The 22,175-nt window shown below is 49.3% G+C and overlaps 1 protein-coding gene across 14 annotated transcripts in view; it reads right to left on the bottom strand.

The window, feature by feature from the left end:
- LOC100460604 (probable palmitoyltransferase ZDHHC11B) overlaps positions 1-22,175 on the bottom strand; it is a 56,477-nt gene that overhangs the window by 22,140 nt on the left and 12,162 nt on the right. For 5 of the 14 annotated variants that reach the window (XM_054555327.2, XM_054555326.2, XM_054555325.2 and 2 more), the window contains 5 exons: positions 18,929-19,053; positions 15,937-16,092; positions 12,671-12,786; positions 9,049-9,083; positions 1,721-1,967 (listed from right to left, as the gene is read on the bottom strand). In XM_054555327.2, coding sequence (XP_054411302.1) covers positions 1,721-1,967; positions 9,049-9,083; positions 12,671-12,786; positions 15,937-16,092; positions 18,929-19,053 — 679 coding nt within the window. The other 9 variants (XM_054555330.2, XM_054555332.2, XM_054555340.2 and 6 more) reach the window with 4 other exon arrangements.

Here is a 22,175-nt window from a genome sequence, read left to right on the forward strand (position 1 = left end):
AGAAATGTAAGGAAGGGCTTGTTTCTGGAGTTTCCAGTTTGTTCCATTCATCTAGTCAGGGTGTCTTCTTTGGACAACGCTGTCTGCAGCCATGGGCCCACTCGAAGGGGAGGCGATGGACTGTAGGTCTGTGGAGCTCAGCACAGGGCTGTGCCACGGATGCAGGTATCAGTGAAATCACGCTCATTTTCAGACAGAATTCTCCTCCCCGATGTTAACAATGAACCAACAGAGTTGTTTTCACAGGATTGTCCTGGAGCCCACGGAGATGCAGGCTTGGGATTCAACGTGATGCTGAGCGGATCTTCTCTGCTTCAGACCAGGCCTCATGTGGCTTCACGCAAGGGTGACTGTAAATCGTCATCTACACCGAGACGCTACAGAGAGACCGAGGGGACTCACAATTGCACCCCGGCAGCAGGTGTGCACCTGGACGATTGCAGGCAGAGAAAATCCTGTGAGCCCACGTGCCACACAGAGTGAGGGAAATTTGATGGGCGAGTCTGGGTGGGGGCAGGCTGGGGGCTCGATCGGTTTCCACTGAGTGTGTCTCCAAATCTTCGCTGGAAGTGCAGGGAAGGGGCAAGGCTTGGACGCCAGCATCACTGTTCCTCCAGGCTGGCTGATCCCTTTTCATTTCCAAGTCTCAAGAGCCTGTTCCCTGAAGTCCTGGGGAAGTGTGGTGAGGCGACCCTGCCCCAACAGGGAAGGAGAAGACACCTGTAACCTCCAGAAGCTGGCCGCCTCACAAAGCCTGCTCAAATGGATTCCCGCACAGACTAGCACAGTGGCTCATGCCTGTAATCCCCCTGCTATGGGAGGCTGAGGCCAGAGGCTTGCTTGAGACCAGAAGTTCCAAACCAGCCCAGGCAACAGAGTGAGACCCCATCTCTTAAGAAATAAGAAATAAATTGGCTGGGTGTGGTGGCACATGCCTGTAGTTTCAGCTACTCGGGAGGCTGAGGTGGGAAGATCGCTTGAGCCCAGGAGGTGGAGGCTGCAGTGAGCCATTATCCCACCACTGTAATCCATGCTGGGTGACAGAGTGAGATCCATCTCTAAAAAATAAATAACGACCCAGTAGAAACCGCTGCAAGCTGACCCCAGAGCAGGAACAGAAATATGTGGCCCTAAAGCTGGTAGCTACACAGGGCTTTTCCCGTGAAGGACGGACACAGAGTCCATGTAACACACACACACCATTCACACACATATACATGTGACCACATACCACACACAAAACCACAGCCACATAACCACATATCCCCACATATGTGCACACGGGACCACACACACATGTCTATTCCCATCTGTCTCCTACACACAGTCTTTCCTGAGCATTTTATTTTAAAACCACAGCACGTGGCTTCTGCCATGGCTACCAATTTCCCTCCATCCTTTATCACAGCACGGTCCCTCACCGCATGTTCTGGGCACTTCAGAGCCTGCCCTGGGCATCTGCCCATCACCGCAGCCTGATGGTGGCGCTCCAGTGCTGGGGGCTCCCACTTTGGTACCCGTCTGTCTCTGTCACCCACAGCTCCTCTCACTCCATCGCTCTTCTGTGCGCCACCCACCATCATTCCCATGTGAGCAGCACCCTTGGACACAGAGTGCTTCCATTCTGAATACTACCTTAACCTCAGCTTGGGGGACCTCGGACCACACATTCTGCACACGGCCCTGTCCTTGGGGTGCATCGCTGGTGACTGCAACTTACCCGTGCCGTCGAACCCCTGTCCGGGTTTACTGAAGTGCAGAAGTGACATGGGCACTTGTAAATCAGCAGGGAGCTCTTAGCCTTGACTCTGGTGGGACAGGAAGGAGGAGAGAAACTCATCTCAGCTTTGTAGGGGGTGCTCAGGGTGGCACTGGAGGCTGCACCGCGTCGTGTCAGCACCACTGCTGTGGGGCGCATGTGTCTCAGAAACTTGTAGACCAGCAGCTCCTGGGAGGTTGTCTGAGTGCTGTCGAGTTATGCACAGTGGCAAACGTAAGAAGCTTCTCATGTAAAGGACTATGACTCTTTGCCACTGGGACGATGCAAAGCAGTGCCTCCACCCACCGTGTGAGACCTGCCCTGCACCAGTGCCTAAGACAGGTTCTGAAGAGTGATGGCAGATGGGAGACAGGTCTGATGTGCAGCTCCCACATGGAGAGACAGAACAGCATTTGGAGACTCATACTGTGGCCTTTCATTCCAGGAACCACCACAGCAGCACACCAGAAAAAACAAAAAAAGGCACAGAGCCTTTGGAAGATGCCATAAAGAATCTGACCAGCAGCACTTGAGTTCCAGATTTTCCCACTGAAATAATCTACACACATGAGAAGGAATCAAACAAGTAATCCTGGTAATATTATGAAACAGGGCTCTATTCCACCCTCAAAAGACCACACTAGCTCCCCAGTGAGAGATCCAAGCCAAGGAGAAAATCAGAATTGCCCGAAAGAATTCAGAAGGTTGATTATTAAACTACTCAAGGAGATACCATAGAAAGGTGATAACCAACTTAAAGAAATTTAAAAATCAATACAGGATATAGATGAAAAATGCTCCAGGGAAAGAGAGATCCTAAAGAAAACAGTCACAACTTCTGGAACAAAAGACAAACTAAGAGAAATAGAAAATGCAGTGGAAACTTTCAACAGCAGAATCTAACAAGTAGAACAAAGAACTTCAGAACTCAAAAACAAGACTTTTTAAATAACCCAGCCAGACAAAGAGGAAAAAAATAATTTTAAAAAAGAACAAAGCCTCCAAGAACTTAGGGATTATGTTCAACAGCCAAACCTAAAAATAGTGTTCCTGACAAGGCAGACAAATCTACAGGTTTGGAAAACTTATTTGAGGAAATAATCAAGGAAACCTTCCCTGGCCTTGCTAGAGTTCTAGACATCCAAAGACAAGAAGCTCAAAGAATGCCTGGGAAATTCATTGCAAAAAGATCATCACCGAGGCACATAGTCATCAGGTTATCTAAAGTCAAGACAAAAGAAACAATCTTAACAGCTGGGAGGCAAAACATCAGGTAACCTCTAAAGGAAAACCTCTCATATTAGCAGAAAATTTCTCAGCAGAAACTCTACACACTAGAAGGGATTGGGGTCCTATCTCTAGCCTCTTCAAACAAAATAATTAACAGCCAATAATTTTGTATTCAGCAAAACTATGTTTCCTAAATGAAGTAGAGATAATGTGTATTTCAGAACAACAAATGCTGAGAGAACTAGCCACTAACAAGTCAGTCCTACAAGAAACACTAAAAGGAGTTCCAAATCTTAAACAAAACCTCAAAATACACCAAAACAGAACCTCCTTAAAGCATAAATCTTACGGGACTGAGAAAACAGTAACACAAATTAAAAAACCAAGGTATTCAGGCAACAACTAGCATGATCAATAAAACAGTACCTCACATCCAAACGCTAACACTGAATGTAAATGGCCTCTAAGCACCATCTAAAAAATACAGAGTGGAAGAATGGAGAAAAATCCACCAACCAAGTATCTGCTGTCTTCAAGAGATGCACCTAATGTATAAGGACTGAAATATACTTAAGGTAAAGGGGCGGAAAAGATATTCCATACAAATGGAAACCAACAGCAGGCAGGAGGAACTATTCTGATACCAGACTCAACAGACTTTAAAGCCACAACAGTTAAGAAAGACAAAGAGCAACATTATACGATGATAAAAGAATCACTCCAAAAGGAAAAATATCACAATCCTAACTATATATGCACCTAACGAGGGACCTCCCAAATTTATAAAACAATTCTTACTGGACAGAAGAAATGAGACTGATGAAAACACAATTATAGTGACGGACACAATACCGCACTGATAGCACTAGACAGGTCATCAAGACAGAAAGTCAACAAAGAAACAATGAACTTAAACTATATCCCAGAACAAAAGGACTTGACAGATATTTACAGAACATTCTACCCAACAACTGCAGAATGTACATTCTTTTCATCAGTATCTGCAAGATACATCATATAATAGGCCACAAAACAAGTTTCAATGAATTTAAGAAAATCAGAATTACATCAAGTATGTTTTCAGACCACAGGGGAATAAAATTGGTATTTAACTCCAAAAGGAACCCATGAAATTACACAAATATGTAGAAATTAAATAATGGCTTCTGAATGATCTTTGGGTCGACAATGAAATCCATAGGGAAATTTTAAAGTTCTCCAAACTGAATAACTGTCACAAAACTTATCAAAACCTCTAGGACACAGCAAAAGCGATGCTAAAAGGAATGTTCACAGCATTAAATGGCCACATCAAAAAGACTGAAAGAGCACAAACAGACAATCTAAGGTCACACCTGAAGTAACCAGAGAAATAAGATCAAATCAAACCCAAACCCAGCAGAAGAAAAGTAATAACGAACATCAGAGCAGAACTAAATGAAATTCAAACAAACAAACAAAAAAACAAAAAAACCACAAAAGATACATTAAAAAGCCAGTTTTCTGAAAAGACAAACAAAATTGATTGAACATTAGCAACATTAAGCAAGAAAAGAAAAGATCCAAATAAGCTCAATTAGAAATGAAATGAGAGATAGCACAACTGATACCACAGGAATACAAAAGATCATTTAAGGCCAATAGGAACACCATTATGCACACAAACTAGAAAATCCAGAGGAGACGGATAACTTCTTGGAAATATACAACCCACCTAGATTAAATCAGGAAGAAATAGAAAATCTTAACAGATTAATAACAAGTAGTGAGATTGAAACAGTAATAAAAAAATTGCCAACTAAAATATCCGGGATGTATTCACAGCTGAATTCTATCAGGCATCCAAAGAAGGACTGGTACCAATCTTATGAAACTATTAGAAAAGATAAAGAGGGAATCCTCCATAAATCATTCTATAAAGCCAGTATCACCTTAATACCCAAACCATGAAAGGACATAGCAAAAAGAGAAAACTACAGACCAATATCCCTCATGAATATAGATGCAAAAATCCTCAACAAAATACTAGCTAACCAAATCAAACAGCATAGCAAAAAGATAATAACACCATGGTCAAGTGGGTTTCATACCAGGTATGCAGGAATGGTTTAATATATGCAAGTCAACAAATGTGATACCTCACATAAACAGAATTAAAAAAAATCAGAGATCATCTCAATAGATGCAGAAAAATCATCTGACAAGCTCTGCCATCCCTTTATAAATAGAACACTCATCAAAATCAGCACAGAAAGGACATACCTGAAGGTAATAAAAACCCTCTATGACAAACCCGCAGCCAACATTATACTGAATGGGAAAAGTTGAAAACATTGCCCCTCAGAACTGGAATAAGACGAGGATGCCCACTTTCACCACTTCCTTTCAACACAGTACTGGCAGACCTAGCCAGAGCAATCACAGAAGAGAAAGAAAAGGCATCCAAATTGGTAAACAGGAAGTCAAATTGTCCCTGTTCACTGATATGGTCGTATACCTAGAAAACTCTAAATACTCATCCAAAAAGCTCCTAAATCTGATAAATGAATTCAGTAAAGTTTCAGGATACAAAATCAATGGACACAAATCAGTAACATTGCTGTGTGCCAACAATGACCAAGCTGAGAATCAAATGAAGAAGTCAACCCCTTTTGCAACAGCTGAAAAAAAAAAAAAAACAACTTAGGAATATACCTAACCCAAAAGATGAAATATCTCTACATGGAAACCACAAAAACCTGCTGAAAGTGATCATACAAAACGCAAATAAATGGAAACACATCCCAGGCACGTGGATGGGTAGAATTACTATTGTGAAAATGACCATACTGCCAAAGCAATCCACAAATTCAATGCAATTCCCCTCAAAGCAGAATCATCTTTCTTCACAGAACTAGAAAAAACAATCCTAAAATTCATATGGAACCAAAAAAGACCCCAGATAGCCAAGGAAGACTAATCAAAAAGAACAAATCTGGAGGCATCACATTACCTGAATTCAAACTATACTACAAAGCTACAGTTATCAAAACAGCAGGGTACTAATATGGAAATAGGTGTGTAGATCAATGGAACAGAATAGAGAACCCATAAATAAAGCCAAATACTTACTGCCAATCGATCTTCAACAAACAAACAAAAAACATCAAGTGGGGAAAGGACATCCTATTCAATACATGGTGCTGGGATAATTCACAAGCCACATGTGGAAGAATGAAGCTGGATCCTCACCTCGCACCTTTTACAAACATCAACTGAGGATGGATAAAAGACTTAAATCTAAGACCTGAAAGCATACAAAAATCTACAAGATATCATCAGAAAAACTTTTCTAGGCATTGACTTTGGCAAAGAGCTCATGAGAAAGAATCCAAAAGCAAATGCAACAAGAACAAAGATAAATAGATGAAATTTATCTTAATTTATCTTTATTTTAAATAAGTACCTTCTGCACAGGAAAAGAAGTAATAAGCAGACTAAATAGAACCCACGGAAAGGAAGAAAATATTCACAATCTGTACATCTGACAAAGGACAAATATCCAGAATCTAAAAGGAACTCAAACAAATCTGCAAGAAAAAAACCAAATCATCCAATTGGGTGTGGTGGCTCATGCCTGTAATCCCAGTCCTTTCAGAGGCTGGGGCAGGCAGATCACTTGAAGTCAAGAGTTCAAGACCAGCCTGGCCAACATGGTGAAACTTGTCTCTACTAACAATACAAAAATTAGCTGGGCATGCTGGTGGGTGCCTGTAATCCCAGGTACTTGGGAGCCTGAGGCAGCAGAATCGCTTCAACCCAGGAGGCAGAGGCGTCAGTGAGCCAAGATCATGCCCCTGCACTCCAGCCTGGGTGACAGAGTGAGACTCTGTCTCAAACAAACAAACTATAAAACCAATCCCATCAAAAAATGGGCAACGTTCATGAAGAGACAGTTCTCAACAGAAGATATACAAATGGCCAACAAGCATAGGAACAAATGCTGAACATCACTAATTAACAGGGAAATGCAAATAAAATCCACAATGCAATACCACCTTACTCCTAGAGGAATGGCCATAATTTAAAAAATAAAGAAATAACAAATGTTGGCACGGATGTGGTGAAAAGGGAACACTTTTACACTGCTAGTGAGAATGTAAACTAGTACAACTACTATAAAAAACAGTACGGAGATTCTGTAAAGAACTTAAAGGTAGAAGTATCATCTGATCTAGCAATCCCACTACTGGCTATCTACCCAGAAGAAAAGAAGTTATCTTATGAAAAAGATACTTGCACCCACATGTTTATAGCAGCATAGTTTGCAATTGCAAAAACATGAAACCAGCCTAAAACAAATCAGTCGATAAAGAAAATGTGATATATATTTGTGATCTGTATATATGTAAATCCCATGGAATACTACTCAGCCATAAAAAGGAATGAAATATCAGCACTCACACAACCTGGATGGAGTTGCAGACCATTACTCTAAGTGAAGGAACGCAAGAATGAAAAACCAAACATCGTAGTATCTCACTTATAAGTGGGAGCTACGCTACGAGGATGTAAAGGCATACGAATGATGTAAGGGGCTTTTGGGACTCGGGGAATGATGGGAGGAGGGTGACGGATAAAAGACTACACATTGGGTACAGCATACATTGCTCTGGTGGTGGGTGCACCAAAATCTCAGAAATCAACACTAAAAATCTTTTCCATGCAACCAAACACCTTGTTCCCCAAAACTATTGAAATAAAATAAAAATAAAAATTATAACTAGGCCTGGCGCAGTGGCTCACATCTGTAATCCCAGCACTTTGGGAGGCCAAGGTGGGCAGATCATGAGGTCAGGAGATCAAGATCATCCTGGCTAACAGGCAGAAACCCATCTCTACTAAAAATACAAAAAAAAAAAAAATCAGCCCTGTGTGGTGGCCGGCGCCTGTAGTCCCAGCTAGTCGGGAGGCTGAGGCAGAAGAATGGCATGAACCCGGGAAGTGGAGCTTGCAGTGAGCCGCGATCACACCACTGCACTCCAGCCTGGGTAACAGAGCGAAATTCCATTTCAAAAAATAAAAATAAAAATAAGAAAGTTATAACTATATAAGCAAAGAGTATTGGAGGATATTTGTATAACCTTAGAGTAATGAAGCCTTTTTAAAGCAAGACAAAAGGAAATGTTAACAAATTTGGCTTCAGAAAAGTTCACAACCTCCACACTGTGAAAGATCCCATAGGGTTCCTAATATGCAAAGAGCTGTTACGTTTGATAATCCAAATAGCCCAACTGTTGAACGTTAATTCACACAACAAAAATTGTAAAATGGTCAAAACATGAAAAAATGTTCAGTCGTAATTGTAGTAAGGAAATGCATATTAAAATATTATATATTTTCTTTGAATAAAACTAAGCACACTATTAGTATCTCATACTGAGAAGAGCGACAGCGTTGAATGAAGTGTGAACTGCTCCACCCTTTTGGGAAAGTCGTCAGAAAGAGTCTGTGAAGATTGAAAATGCGCGTGCCCTTTGACTCTTAGCTTCCAAAATAAAACGAACTGCACTGCACAACACTGGCCCAAAGACGCTTCTTGAAACCCTGTTTGTGAAGCCAGCCCTGGCCCTGTTGGGTGGGGCTCTGGGGTCAAGGCACCCCCAGTGCTCCCATTTACTTAGCACCTTGACTCAGGAACAGGTTGGAATCTCCTTACAATTTCTACGAAATGCTATTAGAGATCATAAGAAATACATTCAGACTCACAACTACACATGTGTTCATGGAGAGATGTAGAAATAAATAAGTGGGTCTTATTGTTGTGTGTTAGTTTAGATGTTAGTTATGAAGAAGGGAGTGAAGAACGTAGTTTCTGCAAGTAAGACAAGCACATTGAGATAGATAATTTGGTATAATTTAGCAACATTAACCAAAACTATTTTATCTTCTACTGCATCATCCCATGATTTCAAAATGTCTCATCATAGGTGAATTATTTTCCAAAGTCATTTGAGTTAAGAAAAGAATACAGCTATTCTTCAGAGTGACCAAGCTACTGCAGGAAGCTTGCAACTTACCCCTGTGCAGATGAGTCCAGGGCGCCGTCTCCTTGCTGTGGGGAAAATGAAAATTCGTCACATGAAAAAAGAAGTTGTTGACATGCAGCTGATTCTTACGTAAAAGTCACGTCTATTATTCCTGGGTTTTGAGGAATGGTACCTGGAGTTCTCTTGGGTCCTGAGTTTAGATCTCAGAACCACTTACGTGTGCACGCGTTTTCATTTCTCTCTGGTGAGGAACTGGGAGTGGGATTCTGGTCATATATTAGACATTTATCTTTTAAAGAAATGCCAAACTGCTTTCCAATGTGGTAGCACTTTACACCCTCATTTACCTCCCACTAGCAAAAAATGCAGGAGACTTGCAATTTCTCTACAACTTCACCAACCCTCGGTGGTGTCTGTCTTTTTGATGACAGGCATTCTCCTGGGTGTGTGCTAGTGTCTGATTGTGGTTTCACTTTGCAGCTGCCTGATGTAGAATGATGTGGAGCATATTTTTCCATGTGCTTATGTGGCATCCATGTAGCTATACATCTACATCTACCTTGGTAAGGAGTTTGTTCAAATCTTTTGCCCATTTTTTAGATGTATGTATGTATTTTTATTTATTTTTGTAGAGATGCTCAGGCTGGTCTTGAACTCCTGGCCTCAAGCAATCCTCTTGCTTGGCCTCCCAAAGCACTGAGATTATAGGTGCTTCCCATTGTGTCCAGCCCTCTTGCCCATTTGAAAAACTGGGTTTTCTGTTTATGTTTTTGTTTGTTGTTTTTTTTACAATTGCACTTTGAAAGCTCTTTGTGTCTTTGTGTCTTTGTGTATTCCGGACATCAGTTTAAAACTTGAAAATATTTTGTTTTGCGTGTGGCTTGCACAGGAACGAACACCTGGCTTTATTGTGCTTCGCTTTACCGCACTTCACAGATACTGTGTTTTTTCACAAATTGAGGGTTTGTGGTGACCCTGGTCCAGCAAGTATGTCGGCGCCATTTTCCCCGCAGTGTGTGCTCACTTCAAGCGTCTGTGTAAGCAGCTTTTAGCAATAAAGCACTTTTCATTCAGATACATAGTTTTAGACATAATGCTGTTACACACATGTCATGTAAATAACTTTTATAAGCACTGGGAAACCAGAAATTCATGTGACTTGTTTTACAGAGATGTTCACTTTGTTGTGGCTTTCTAAAACCAAACCTGCAATATCTCTCAGGTGTGCCTGTATTTTTATTTTCTTTAATGGTGACTTTTGAAGAGCAAATATTTTCAATTTTGGTAAAGTCCAAACTATGATTTTTTTCTTTAATAAGCAGTGATTTTGGTATCAGATCAAAGAAAAGCTTTGTCTCACTAAAGATCACAGAGATTGCATTCTATGCTTGTTTCTAGAAGTGTTCTATGATCAGCTTTTAAGTTGAGGTGTCAGATGGATTTGGGGCTAATTTTTCTGTGGGGAATGAAGTGATCCTGGGTAATCTTTGTACAGGTATGAAGAACTCAATCATTCTTTTTTCTTTTCCATGTGGATATCCAATTGTTCTAGTACCACTTGTTGAACTATAATTTCTCCCCATTTAATGATTTTAGTAGCGTTATTTAAAGTCAATTGACCATATATGAAAGCTTTAACTTTGGACCTTTCTTCTGGTCCATTTCTCTATATCTGTCTCTGTTGGCGCCACACTGTTTTTATTACTGTACCTTTATGTCGCTCTCTATGTCAGTGCCACCTCTCTTTAGTGCTACAGCTTTATAGCAAAATTTAAAGTCTGGTTGTGTAAGTTCTCCAATTTTATTTTTTCTCAAAATCATTTTGGCTAGTACAGTAGCCTAGGTCTTTTGAATTTGCATATACATTTTAGGATCACCTTGTCATTTCTGCTAAAACAGAAGCCTGCTGGGGTTCAGCAGGGATTGTGGTAACTCTGTAGATAAGTTTTGGGGAAAATTGCTCTTTCAATAGTATTTTTTTCCAATCTATGAATGTTGTATACCTTTTCACTTAATAGAGCGTCTCTGACTTCTCTCAGTCATGGTGTGTAGCTTTCAGTGTACATATTTGCACAAGGTTTATTAAATTTATTCTTTTTTTATTAGATTGTGAAAGGAAGTTTTAAAAACATAACCCAGATTTTTCATTGCTGGTGGATAGAGATGTGCAAGTGTGTATTTTAATATGTGCCCCACAACCTTGTTAAGCGATTTTATTATCTTAACTAGGTCTTAAAACATACTTTTTAGCTTTCATTGCCTGCAAATAAACACAGTTTTACTTCGTATTCTGTGTGCCTTCATTTTCCCTGCTGCGCTGGGCTGGCCGGAATGTTCCGGCGACATCAGCAGTGGGAGGAAGGGGCGTCATCACCTGTACCCAGCCTCCAAGAGAGGGTCACCAGACTTTCACCAGGAAATGTCATGTCAGGTACACAGGGTGCTTTCCTATCATTCCTAGGTCACTGAGAGTTGTTAAAAATCATGAATGGGAACTTGCTGTTAACAAACCCTTTTCTGCATTGATTGGCAAGATTGCATGGTTACCGTTCTCTATTGGACTAACATGCTGAGCTGTAGTAATTGATTTCTAGGCCTTAAGCCACTGCTTACCCCTGGAGTGACATCACTTGGCCACAGTGCACAGTGATGCTGTGCCCCGTGCTGCTCCATTTGGTTTGCCAAGGTCTTATCAGTGATCTTTGCCTGTGTTTCCTGAATGTACTGGCTTATGAATATCTGGCTTTGGTGTCAGGTTGATAGTGGCATTGCTGAATGAGTTGGGAAGTGTTGCTTCCTTCTCTGTTTTCTGAAAGAGTCTGTGTGTAGGTGGTATTGTATTTTTTCTTAAAATCTTTGCTGGAATTCATGCATGAAGACTACAGGGCCTGGGATTTTTCTTCACTGGGAGATTTTAAATTAGTAGTTCAGTCTCTTCGCTGTTCTATGTCTATTTAGACTTTCTATGTCTTCTTGAGTTAGTTATAATAATTCACGTCACTTAACTGGAGAGGGAACTAACTTCCTTAGGTTAAAAAGCATGTTTCAGGCCAGGTACAGTGGCTCATGCCTATAATCCCAGCACTTTCGGAGGCGAAGGCGGGCGGGTCACCTGAGGCCACAAGTTTGAGACCAGCCTGGCATGTCAAAACCACGTCTCTACTAAAAATACAAAAATTAGCCGGGCGTAGTGGCATACATCTGCGATCCCAGCTACTTGGGAGGCTGAGGCAGGCAAACTGTTTGAACCCAGCAGGTGGAGGCTGCAGTGAGCTGAGATTTCACCACTTCACTCCACCCTGGGCAACAGAGCAAGACTCTGTCTCAAAAAAAAAAAAAAAAAAAAAAAGATGCAAAAAGCACATTTCAACTTTGGAAGATGTATAATGCAGTATAGAAATGTCCAGGAGACTCAGTTCCTTTCCTATCTTTGCACTAGGAAGTCATTGGTGCATGACTGGTGTTTATGTTAATAAAGACACATAGACACACCCATGCACAGAGCCTCACACACAGACACACACACTCACAGCAGAGTCCACGGGCTGCATCAGCCCTGAAATAAAGGAGCGTGGCTGAGAGGTCCCAACCACAGAGTGACCTTAGACATTGTCCCAGGCCTCGAGAAATGGAGCAGAGAGACAGGTGGTACCTGGAGAAATCCTTCCTCCATTTGCATGTATGGATCTTTCCTCACTGCTTGATGTTTTGAACTCTCTTCTTTGCAGGTCTTAATGAGATACTCAAAGGTGGTCATCTTCTTGGCCTCTGGAAAGGGAAAAGGAGGAACAGGACAAGTTACCAGCCCTGCGGCTTTGCACGGCGCCCACAGGACAGCTCAGCAGGGCGGCCAGTGCCACTGATCCGGCCCCTGCACAGGGAGCCCGGCTCCACCCACCATGCAGGCCCTGTGAGGCCAGGATGGGTGCAGGCGCCTTGTGGGCCCAGAGCTGCAGCTCGCTGATGGTCAGCAGGAGGGGTCTGCAGCTGTCACCTGGGGACCGGTGCTGATCCACGCCCCCCCCGCCTGCCAAGGCCTCACTGAGCTGCATTGTTAGTGGTGTCAGAAGACGAGCTGCCTCTCACAGACCTGCGTCCCCCATACCATGCAGCCTGAGAGGTTGCTCCAGATCCCCTGGGATCGCTGGCAGGGTTAAGAGGCCAGCTCAGGAGGGGCCGCTCGGTCTGAGCGTCCAGGTAGCCTACGGGGTTCCTCACATCTGGACACCGGGTGGGGCACACCTTGGGGGATGCACAGAGACCCCGAACTCGGAGGACCACACAGTACGGTGGCCACCCCAAGGTGCTGGCTAGCAGGTCCTGGGACCACACGCTCCTGAAGGTGCTCAGAGCCCCAGGCCCAGGAGGTGAACACGAGTGCTGTGAGTGCCACTCAGCACAGCCTCTGATGGGGCTGAGACAGGTCACCATTCCTGCAGCCCTGCACAGTGCCCACAGGACAGCTCAGCAGGCTGGCCAGAGCCCCATCCACCCGGCCCACCCTGCGGGCAGCAAAGCAGCCCAGAGAAGCAAAGCAAATCCTGAGACACCCGTTTATCTAAAAGAGCCGTCTTAATAAACGTTAATAAAATGGGCTCTGCACCTATTTCAGCCACGAGCTTCCATGCAGGGGACAAGCTCTCCATGCTTCTTTCCCTAAACTCCAACACCGTGAGAGCCGATGTCTTGTGACTATTTCTGGAGACTGGGGCGGCCGCCCACAGAGGCCTATTTGCAGTGAGGAGCAGATGGCGGTTGGCGCCCTGGGGAGCTGCCTGCGGCCAGCCCAGCCCTCACAGGATGCGTCTCACCACAGCTTCTCCAGTCCTGTGAGGTAGAGAAGAAGCTCCTGGCCGTCCTGGAGTCACTGCCCAGGGAGGCTCTGGGTCACGGGGGTGGGGACAGGCCTGGGCGTCGTGCTTCCAGGCATCCTGCCTCCCGCCCACAGCAGCCGCCTGCCTGTCCTTTCATGTTTCTGCCACACCTGGTCTGGGCTTTGTGTTCAAGGAGCCCGTTGGCAAGTGCAGTGCCTGGCTCAGAGGACAGACCAGGCCATCTCCCCCAGCCCCGCATGGCTTCAGGCCCACTGCCCTTCCCTGCTCCTCCACCGCCTGAGGCAAGGGCCAGCTTCTCCGCAGCACAAGTGCCATCCACACTTGTTTGTGTCTCATTCTTCATCCTCTCCCCGCAGCGTGCAGGTGACCATGCCTCACCCAAAGAAGCCTGCAGCCCCCCACGTGCTCAGCACACAGTGGGCAGACTATTTTAACCCGGGGAAACATTTTGTACACAACGTTGGAAAAAAATGACAAGTGCGGACTTTGTATTACTGGGCAGTTTGAGCATCCGTTAATCTGAGGCACATGTGGATAAGACCATGTGGCCTCGGCCCAACCTCAGCTGATTCTCCTGTTGTGGGGGACTCACCTTGACTGAGCACCTGAGGGTGAGAGATTTCCTGATAAGGAGAGATGATGAATTCTCGGTGGAGTGAAACTCCAGAAAAGCCTTCATAGGTGGTAAACCCAAAAATATTTAAAGATGAGAGATTGCTAGATAATTCTAGAAAGTACTTTTAAAAATATTCCTGATTCTAAGAGGGGTGGAGAGTTTTGAAGGAGGCCCAAATGACTTCTCACTCTTAAGGGTTTCAGCTTCAGGAACAGGCAGCCTGTAACATTCTACAAGGCAGACGTGCATCTCCATGAAGTTACATCTGAGGCTTTAGTTCCATTCCATTCAGTAAACATATCCTAAGCACCCACTCTATACAGGCACTGGCCTTGACATCTAAAATTAAAACTCTGAAAACATCACATTCAGCACTGTGTCCGTAGGATTTAACCCCGTGATTTTCATTGCACTTTCATTGAAAAAAATTCAACCCTCAGGCAAATAACAGTAACTGTAAGATGTGCGTTAGAGGTGTGTGTTTTAAAACATTCCCAGGGTTGTGTGGGGATGGTGGTTTGTAGGGTAACCTGTGGTTATGAACAAGGAGCCTCTTGGTGAGGCGTGTTCCTTCTGAGCTGGGTTTTCTTGCCACAACTGCAGGCAGGGGCTGCTCTGGAGATGGAGGTGAGCCCAGAGCCTGACCCACCCCACTCCCTCTGCCCTGACCAGGGGTTGGCCAAGCTGTCAGGAGCAGGGCATTCTTGGGGGCTGGCCTGGACACACTCTGCTGCCCGCATCCACAGAAACCCCCTGAGAGGCCACAGCCTTGGGGCCACCACTGCCCAGAGAACGAAGATGCTTTGCAGCTGGCCCACCATGACCTAAACGGCTGGTGCCAGGAGCAGGGAGGTTGTTGTTACTTCCAACAACAGGTTTCCTTGGGGCTGGGGAGTTTACTCTCCTCGTTCAGCAACATGACTGACCGCCTACTGCTCTGTCCACTGTGAGACTCAGCAAGACCACCAGCTCTCGCTTCAGTTGTTTGGTTAGTGGGTGACCTGCCTGTAATATTTTTCATTGTTAGAATTTCTACTTGTGCTTTTCTAAGTCCACCTGTTCTTATTTCATAATGTCCTGTTCTTGCCTAATAGATCCCATTCCATTGTTCTTATTTCATAATGTCCTGTTCTCGCCTAGTAGATCCCATTCCACTGTCTCTGAACATTTTAAACTTGTTACTTCAAGCACCCGGCACCACTCCTGCAGGTCTCGGCATGAGTTCAGCTTCTTGCTGGGCCTGCTGGGCCCTAATGGATTTAATTTCTTCCTGTGATTTGCCCTTTTTGTCCATGATCTCACTTCTGGGAGAGGCTGACCCTGAACACATGCGCACACGGGGGACAAAGACTCTGGCCCCAGTCGTGGGGAGCTCAGGGTTAGGGACATACTCAAGTAGAGGTGTAAAATGAGCAGCTCTGACCACCCAGGCTTGTGGGGATCAGGGGCTTAGGGTGGGGGACATACTCAGGTAGATGTGGAAGATGAGCAGCTGGCCCAGGTGCACCAAGCCAAGAAGGTCCAGCAGGAGCACGAGCATCCCGATGATCACGACTATCAGGGTCTGCACCTGCACCGGGAACAGGGGGAGGAACAGCAGCCACGTGTTCGTATTCTTGACATCTGTGGAGACAAGGGAGAGACAGTGTGTCCAGCACCTGCTGACGGGTGCCACATCAGGTGGACGTCGCAGACCAGAGCTTGCTGGAGATGGGGCGGCATGGGGACAGCCAGTGCGAGGGATGCCTCCCTGCCCGGGTGGACGCCTCCCTTACCTGAGTGCCCCATAGGCCCTGCTGCCTGCAGTTGGTTTTCATGATCCCTGCTTTATGGATCTGGGAGGTGAGGCTCCAACAGGGTCACTAAGTGCCAGGGTCATAGCACCCACCCATTCCTAAGTGCCGGGGACACAGCGCCCACCCCTTCCTCACTAAGTGCCGGGGTCACAGCGCCCACCCCTTCCTCACTAAGTACCGGGGTCACAGCGCCCACCCCTTCCTCACTAAGTGCCGGGGACACAGCGCCCACCCCTTCCTCACTAAGTGCCGGGGTCACAGCGCCCACCCCTTCCTCACTAAGTGCCGGGGTCACAGTGCCCACCCGTTCCTAAGTGCTGGGGACACAGAGCCCACCCCTTCCTCACTAAGTGCCGGGGTCACAGAGCCCACCCCTTCCTCACTAAGTACCAAGGTCACAGTGCCTGCCGGCTCTGCCAGGCCCCAGCACCCATCCATCCCTTCCTCATTAAGTGCCAGGGTCACAGCGCCCACCCCTTCCTCACTAAGTGCCGGGGTCACAGTGCCCACCCGTTCCTAAGTGCTGGGGACACAGAGCCCACCCCTTCCTCACTAAGTGCCGGGGTCACAGAGCCCACCCCTTCCTCACTAAGTACCAAGGTCACAGTGCCTGCCGGCTCTGCCAGGCCCCAGCACCCATCCTTTCCTAACTACTGGGGTCACAGCACCCACCCCTTCCTCACTAAGTACCAAGGTCACAGCGCCTGCCGGCTCTGCCAGGCCCCAGCACCCATCCCTTCCTCATGGCCCACGCTGTGTCCCTGGACCCTCTGCACCCTAAAACAGCTGCCTTCAAACAGAACAGGAAAGCCACAGCTCTCGCCTGGGGTCATTTCTAAGATATGGTCCTCTGTGACACTGGGCTGCCAACACTCAAAACCACAACACTTCCAAAAATCAGGCGTAATGCAGAACGGCAGAGGGCCGGGCAAGGCAGAACGGCAGAGGGTTGGATTCAGTGTGGATGTCTTTGGGTGACGGACCCTCTCTGGAACTGGCAGCCTCGGGGGCCATCCTAGAAGGCAAACATCACACTTGGCCTGACGGGACCGCAGCTCCATGTGCCTGGGCTGGGCTGGACCCCATGCTGCCCCCCTTAGCCAGTGACATCACGATGAGTTCAGCCCATGAGAACAAGGAGCTGCTTTGCTCAGTGCCCTGCTGGTTTTGAAGCCCTGCAGAATCATCTGGAACAGCAAACTCAGGAATTCGCTCAGGCCACAATCAATGAACTCACATGGAGACACTGGCACTGCTGTGTGGAAGCAGCATGTTCCAGGAGAGAAGTCAGCACACGCCATCTCGGCCAACTCTGCCCTCTCACTCTCCCCTGGCATCCCCCAAAGTGAGAGCCCAGACAACGTGGAGGCTGCTGGGGAAAGTGACTTGCTACAGGGGAAGAAGAATGCAACAGGCATTGTCCTGGGCTTGGGTCCGCTGAGGTCAGGGCCTCACCAGGGTGGAGCTGGCTTTCAGAAAGCTTCAGAAGTGGCTGTGAGGCCCTGGAGGCATCAGTCGTGCTTCCAAGTGGAAGGAGGAGCTTTAGGGCCTTCCACATGGAGCTGGCAAAGCTCATCCTTGAAAAAAATGTCACACCGTGTTGGCTCCGGAATGTTCTGGAACGAGGGGCAGGAAGTCCTCCCTCTCTCGCCACCCGGGCCGTGTGCAGTGTGGGCGCAGACACGCCTGGGGCCAAGACTGGCAGTCTGGACCTGCACCCCAAGGGGCTTCTCTGGCCCAGGTCCTCCTGGTCAGGGTCCCAGCGCTGCTGTGATAAATACTTCAAGTGGTGGTGGGTGGGGGCAGCTTCCACAGCAGACTCTTGCAGTCTGAGGCAGGGCTCTGACGTCTAGCTGCAGGACAGGTGGGCACGCTGCCTCTGCAGGGTCCAGGGAGGTCCTCCCACCTCTGCCAGCTCCTGTGGCTCTGGGCAACCCTGGGCTGTGGCTGTGTGACTCCACCCCTGCCTCCATCCTCACGGGGCCGCCTCCCCTCTGCGTCTCTCCTTTCTCTTACAAGCACACTCATGGCTGGATTTGGGCCCCCTGGGACATCCCAGCACGACCCTCCCACCTCAGATCTTAAGTCACAGCCGCAGGCCCATTTCCTGAGGACACTGGCATCACTGGATCTGGGTTAGGCGTGGACTCGCCTCTGGAGCCCACAGTCCTCACCGCCACATGTCTCCAGTCGCTCAGTGTGGGCATCGGTTCCCGAGGCCCAGGCTCCAGACCCTCTTGGCCAAGAGCCTCAGCGCCCCGCAGCCTACAGCCCAGCACCCTCAGCGCTGCCTCCGCTCTCCCTCCCCACGGGCTGCTCCTGCAGGACGGGAACCCCCACCCTCCCACAACTACATGGCCCCACAGGACGGTGTGACAGGTGCTACAGGGCTGACTGCAGACGGCGGGGGCAGAGGTGGACCCCCCCGTCTTTCGCCTGACACGACCTGGCAGCATCCACAGAGCAGCATGGCCAGCGCCCTCCCCGAGCCTGCCTCCTGCGTGCTGGGGGCTGCTGGGCTGTGTGGATACTGGGCTGCTGCCATCGGCCCAGGTCAGAGCCTGCCTGGGGCAACAGGGACCAACCACCCCAGACCCGATACTACTGCCCGGAAAGACGGCTGGAGGCAAAGATGAGGCCCCCCGAGAGCGGCAGCCACGTACCTTCGTACTTAGGGTCCGTGCGGAGCACCCCGGGGTTCACGAGGTACTGGACGAGGATGTACAGCAGGACGGCGATCAGGCAGAGCATGCCGGCTGTGGCCGAGGCCACAGTGCTGAAGAAGAACCTGCCGGGAGACACACAGGCAGGCATGGGGGTGGGGACGCGGGAGCAGCGCGGGCAGGTGTGGGGGGCACGGGGGCAGGGGGCACGCAAGGGGAGGTGTAGGGCGTGCAGGGGCACAGGGGGCGTGTGGGACAGGTGGGGGGGGCGGGGAGGCAGGGGTGAGGACACGCAGGGCATATGGGACAGGGGCAGGGGCGTGCAGGGCAGGTGGGGGGTGCAGGGGCAGGGGTGGGGACGCGCAGGGCATCTGGAGCCCGCAGGGTGGAGGTGACAGGTCAGCGTGGGCGTCCACTGAGAGAGGGCACCTGGCCACCACCCGACGCTGGCCTCAAACCCCGCTCCTGACCGCGCCTGGAAGCTCAGGCTCCCGTCTCTGTCCCATCCTGTGATGCCCCCCCCCCCCCCAGGTCTCCAGGCCTCTCGCTGGAGAGGGGTGGCCGTGGGACATTCCCACCATCACACCGCCCGACAATTCAGGCAGCCCTTCTTGCAAACGTGATTGCATTTAATCCCCACAAGGAACAAGGAGGTTGTGAGGAGGGGGAACCGGCCCTTCTCACGAGTGGGGAAAGTGAGGTCAGAGATGCGGTGTGACTCGCCCAGGCCTAGCAGCAGAGCGTGAGGGTCACACGGCATCTCTAGTGTCACAGCTCTGGGGCCTCTGCCCGCACCTCCTGACTCCACCTCATTCAGATAGGGCTCCCTACCAGCCAAGGAGCACGCGGGCTGGGTCCACTCAGGGGACCCTGAGCATGGTCTGTGCTGGGGTCTCCAGGGCACCATGCTAGCCAGGGAACGCGAGAGCCATGACAGTGCCGTGGCACCCAGGAGGGCCTGCAGGCTCAGAGACCTGGATCTCTGCACCCAAAGGGAACTCGGGCTGAGGAGGCCCTGGAGGAGCCCGGCCACACCTCGGCTGCAGTCCCCCCTTCTCCAAGGGGTCTCGTGCAAATCTGAGCCAAAAGCGATGTCCGTGCTGTAGACGTGAGACCAAAACCACTCCCAGTCGTCTTTGCTCAAAAGATGCAGAGAATAATCCATCCAGAAAAACCAATTCTGGGCAGCAGTTCCTGGAACATACTTTGACTAAACCATCTTCCCCTGGTCTGCCATTATGATATTTTTAAAAAGTATCCTTTAACCTCCTTTAATCTTTCCCATTGTGTTACGTTCACCTAAGCTTGTTTAAATCCCTTTTTCTATTTTCAACTGGAGGTCAGAGCATGGATGCCACAGTCTTCCGAGGAGGCGGTTAGGGGAAAGCCACCTTCCGGGCACTCCTTCTCCCTCCAAGAGTCTTCTGGATAAGCCAGGGGTGAGGGGTGGCTCCGGGCGTGAGGGGCTCCCTGACTGCTGCTCCCTCATACTGCCTTCCCTCTCACAGCTTAGGTTTCCAAAGCAGCAGCCCCTCCAGGCAGCGGACACGACCTACTCTACCCCCGGTCCTCCTGGGCTTGAGGCCACTTGTGGGGAGTAAAGACCCCTTATCATCATCCTACTGTCTGGACAGGACTCCCCTCTTCATCCAGGAAAGAAGGCGGGTCTCTAAGACCACAGAGACCAAAGCCCACAGATGGGGCAGAGCCATTCACGCGGGGCCTCCTCTCCCCGCAGCCGCCCAGGGCCACTCTCCTCTTGGTTAGTGCAGCCTCCTGCCCCTGCTGCCCGTGTTTAACCTGCAGAGTCCGAGGCCAGCACTCGCAGTCTTCCCAGGACACCAGGGCCGCCTGCCTTCTTTCCGTCCCCCTTCCTCTCTTATCACTACGAAGTACACAGCCTCCCTCACAGGGGCTCTGCCATCAGCTCGGCCTCCCCGCGGGGGCTCCGCCATCAGCTCAGCCTCCCCGGCGGGGGCTCTGCCATCAGCTCGGCCTCCCCCGCGGGGGCTCCGCCATCAGCTCAGCCTCCCTGGCGGGGGCTCTGCCATCAGCTCAGCCACCATTGTGGGGGCTCTGCCATCAGCTCCTCAACTTTCCTCATCTTGCTCTCAATGCCGTTGCTCTCTCCGCCTCTGGCGGATGAAGGGACAGAAGCGAGGTTGGCACAGATGCCGGCGTTGGCTGCTGCCCGGAGCCGAGGGCGCCCATGACCCCAGCCCTGCTCTCCTGGCGCCCCTTTCCCACACACAGGCAGTGTCTACACTTGGTGCCCACGTGGTCCCTCTCCAGCGCCCCTCCTGAGGAAGGCAGACCCTCTCCTTGCCACCTGCCTGTGGGCCCTCACCCCCTCATCTTCACTGCCAGGGCCCGCCGGATTGAGCCAGCTCGAGGCACCAGAGCAGAATGAGTCCAGAAGGAAGTGGCACCTGGGGCTAGCGTGAGCCAGAGGAGCTGGCCCCACCTTGGCCATCCTAGAGCTGCTCTTCTCCGGGGGAGGAGGCGGGTGGGTCTCCCCGGCCCCTACCATCTCACGCAGCCTCTGGACTCGCTCTGCAGTGACGCAGCCTCTCTGTCCCTGCCGGGCTGCTCAGCCACTCTGGACACATGCTGTGCTCAAGACGGGATGGCAGGGAGGCAGGGCAGGGACCCCCCGGCACGTCCTGTGACACCAGGCAACGTTGGTCCCCACTCCCGCCCACACCAAGGCCTCTTTCAGGTCAGCACGGAGTAGCTGCGGAGCACGCGTGGTTCTTTTCCCTGGTGATCTTCACAACTCAGTGCTGCGGACAGCCGGGGCTCAGCACACGGGGCCTTGAGAGTCCCTGGATCCTCCACCGTGCTCAGGGGAAACACCTCTCGTCTATCAGCCCCCACCGTGCTCAGGGGAAACATCTCTCGTCTATCAGCCCCCACCGTGCTCAGGGGAAACATCTCTCGTCCTTGCGCCTCCACCGCGCTCAGGGGAAACACCTCTCGTCCTTGCGCCTCCACCGCGCTCAGGGGAAACACCTCGTCCTTGCGCCTCCACCGCGCTCAGGGGAAACACCTCTCGTCCTTGCGCCTCCACCGCGCTCAGGGGAAACACCTCTCGTCTATGAGCCTCCACCGCGCTCAGGGGAAACACCTCTCGTCCTTGCGCCTCCACCGCGCTCAGGGGAAACACCTCTCGTCCTTGCGCCTCCACCGCGCTCAGGGGAAACACCTCTCGTCTATGAGCCTCCACCGCGCTCAGGGGAAACACCTC

This window comes from Pongo abelii, chromosome 4 (genome assembly GCF_028885655.2).
Source record: "Pongo abelii isolate AG06213 chromosome 4, NHGRI_mPonAbe1-v2.0_pri, whole genome shotgun sequence".
In the NCBI taxonomy this organism is placed as follows: Eukaryota; Metazoa; Chordata; class Mammalia; order Primates; family Hominidae; genus Pongo; species Pongo abelii.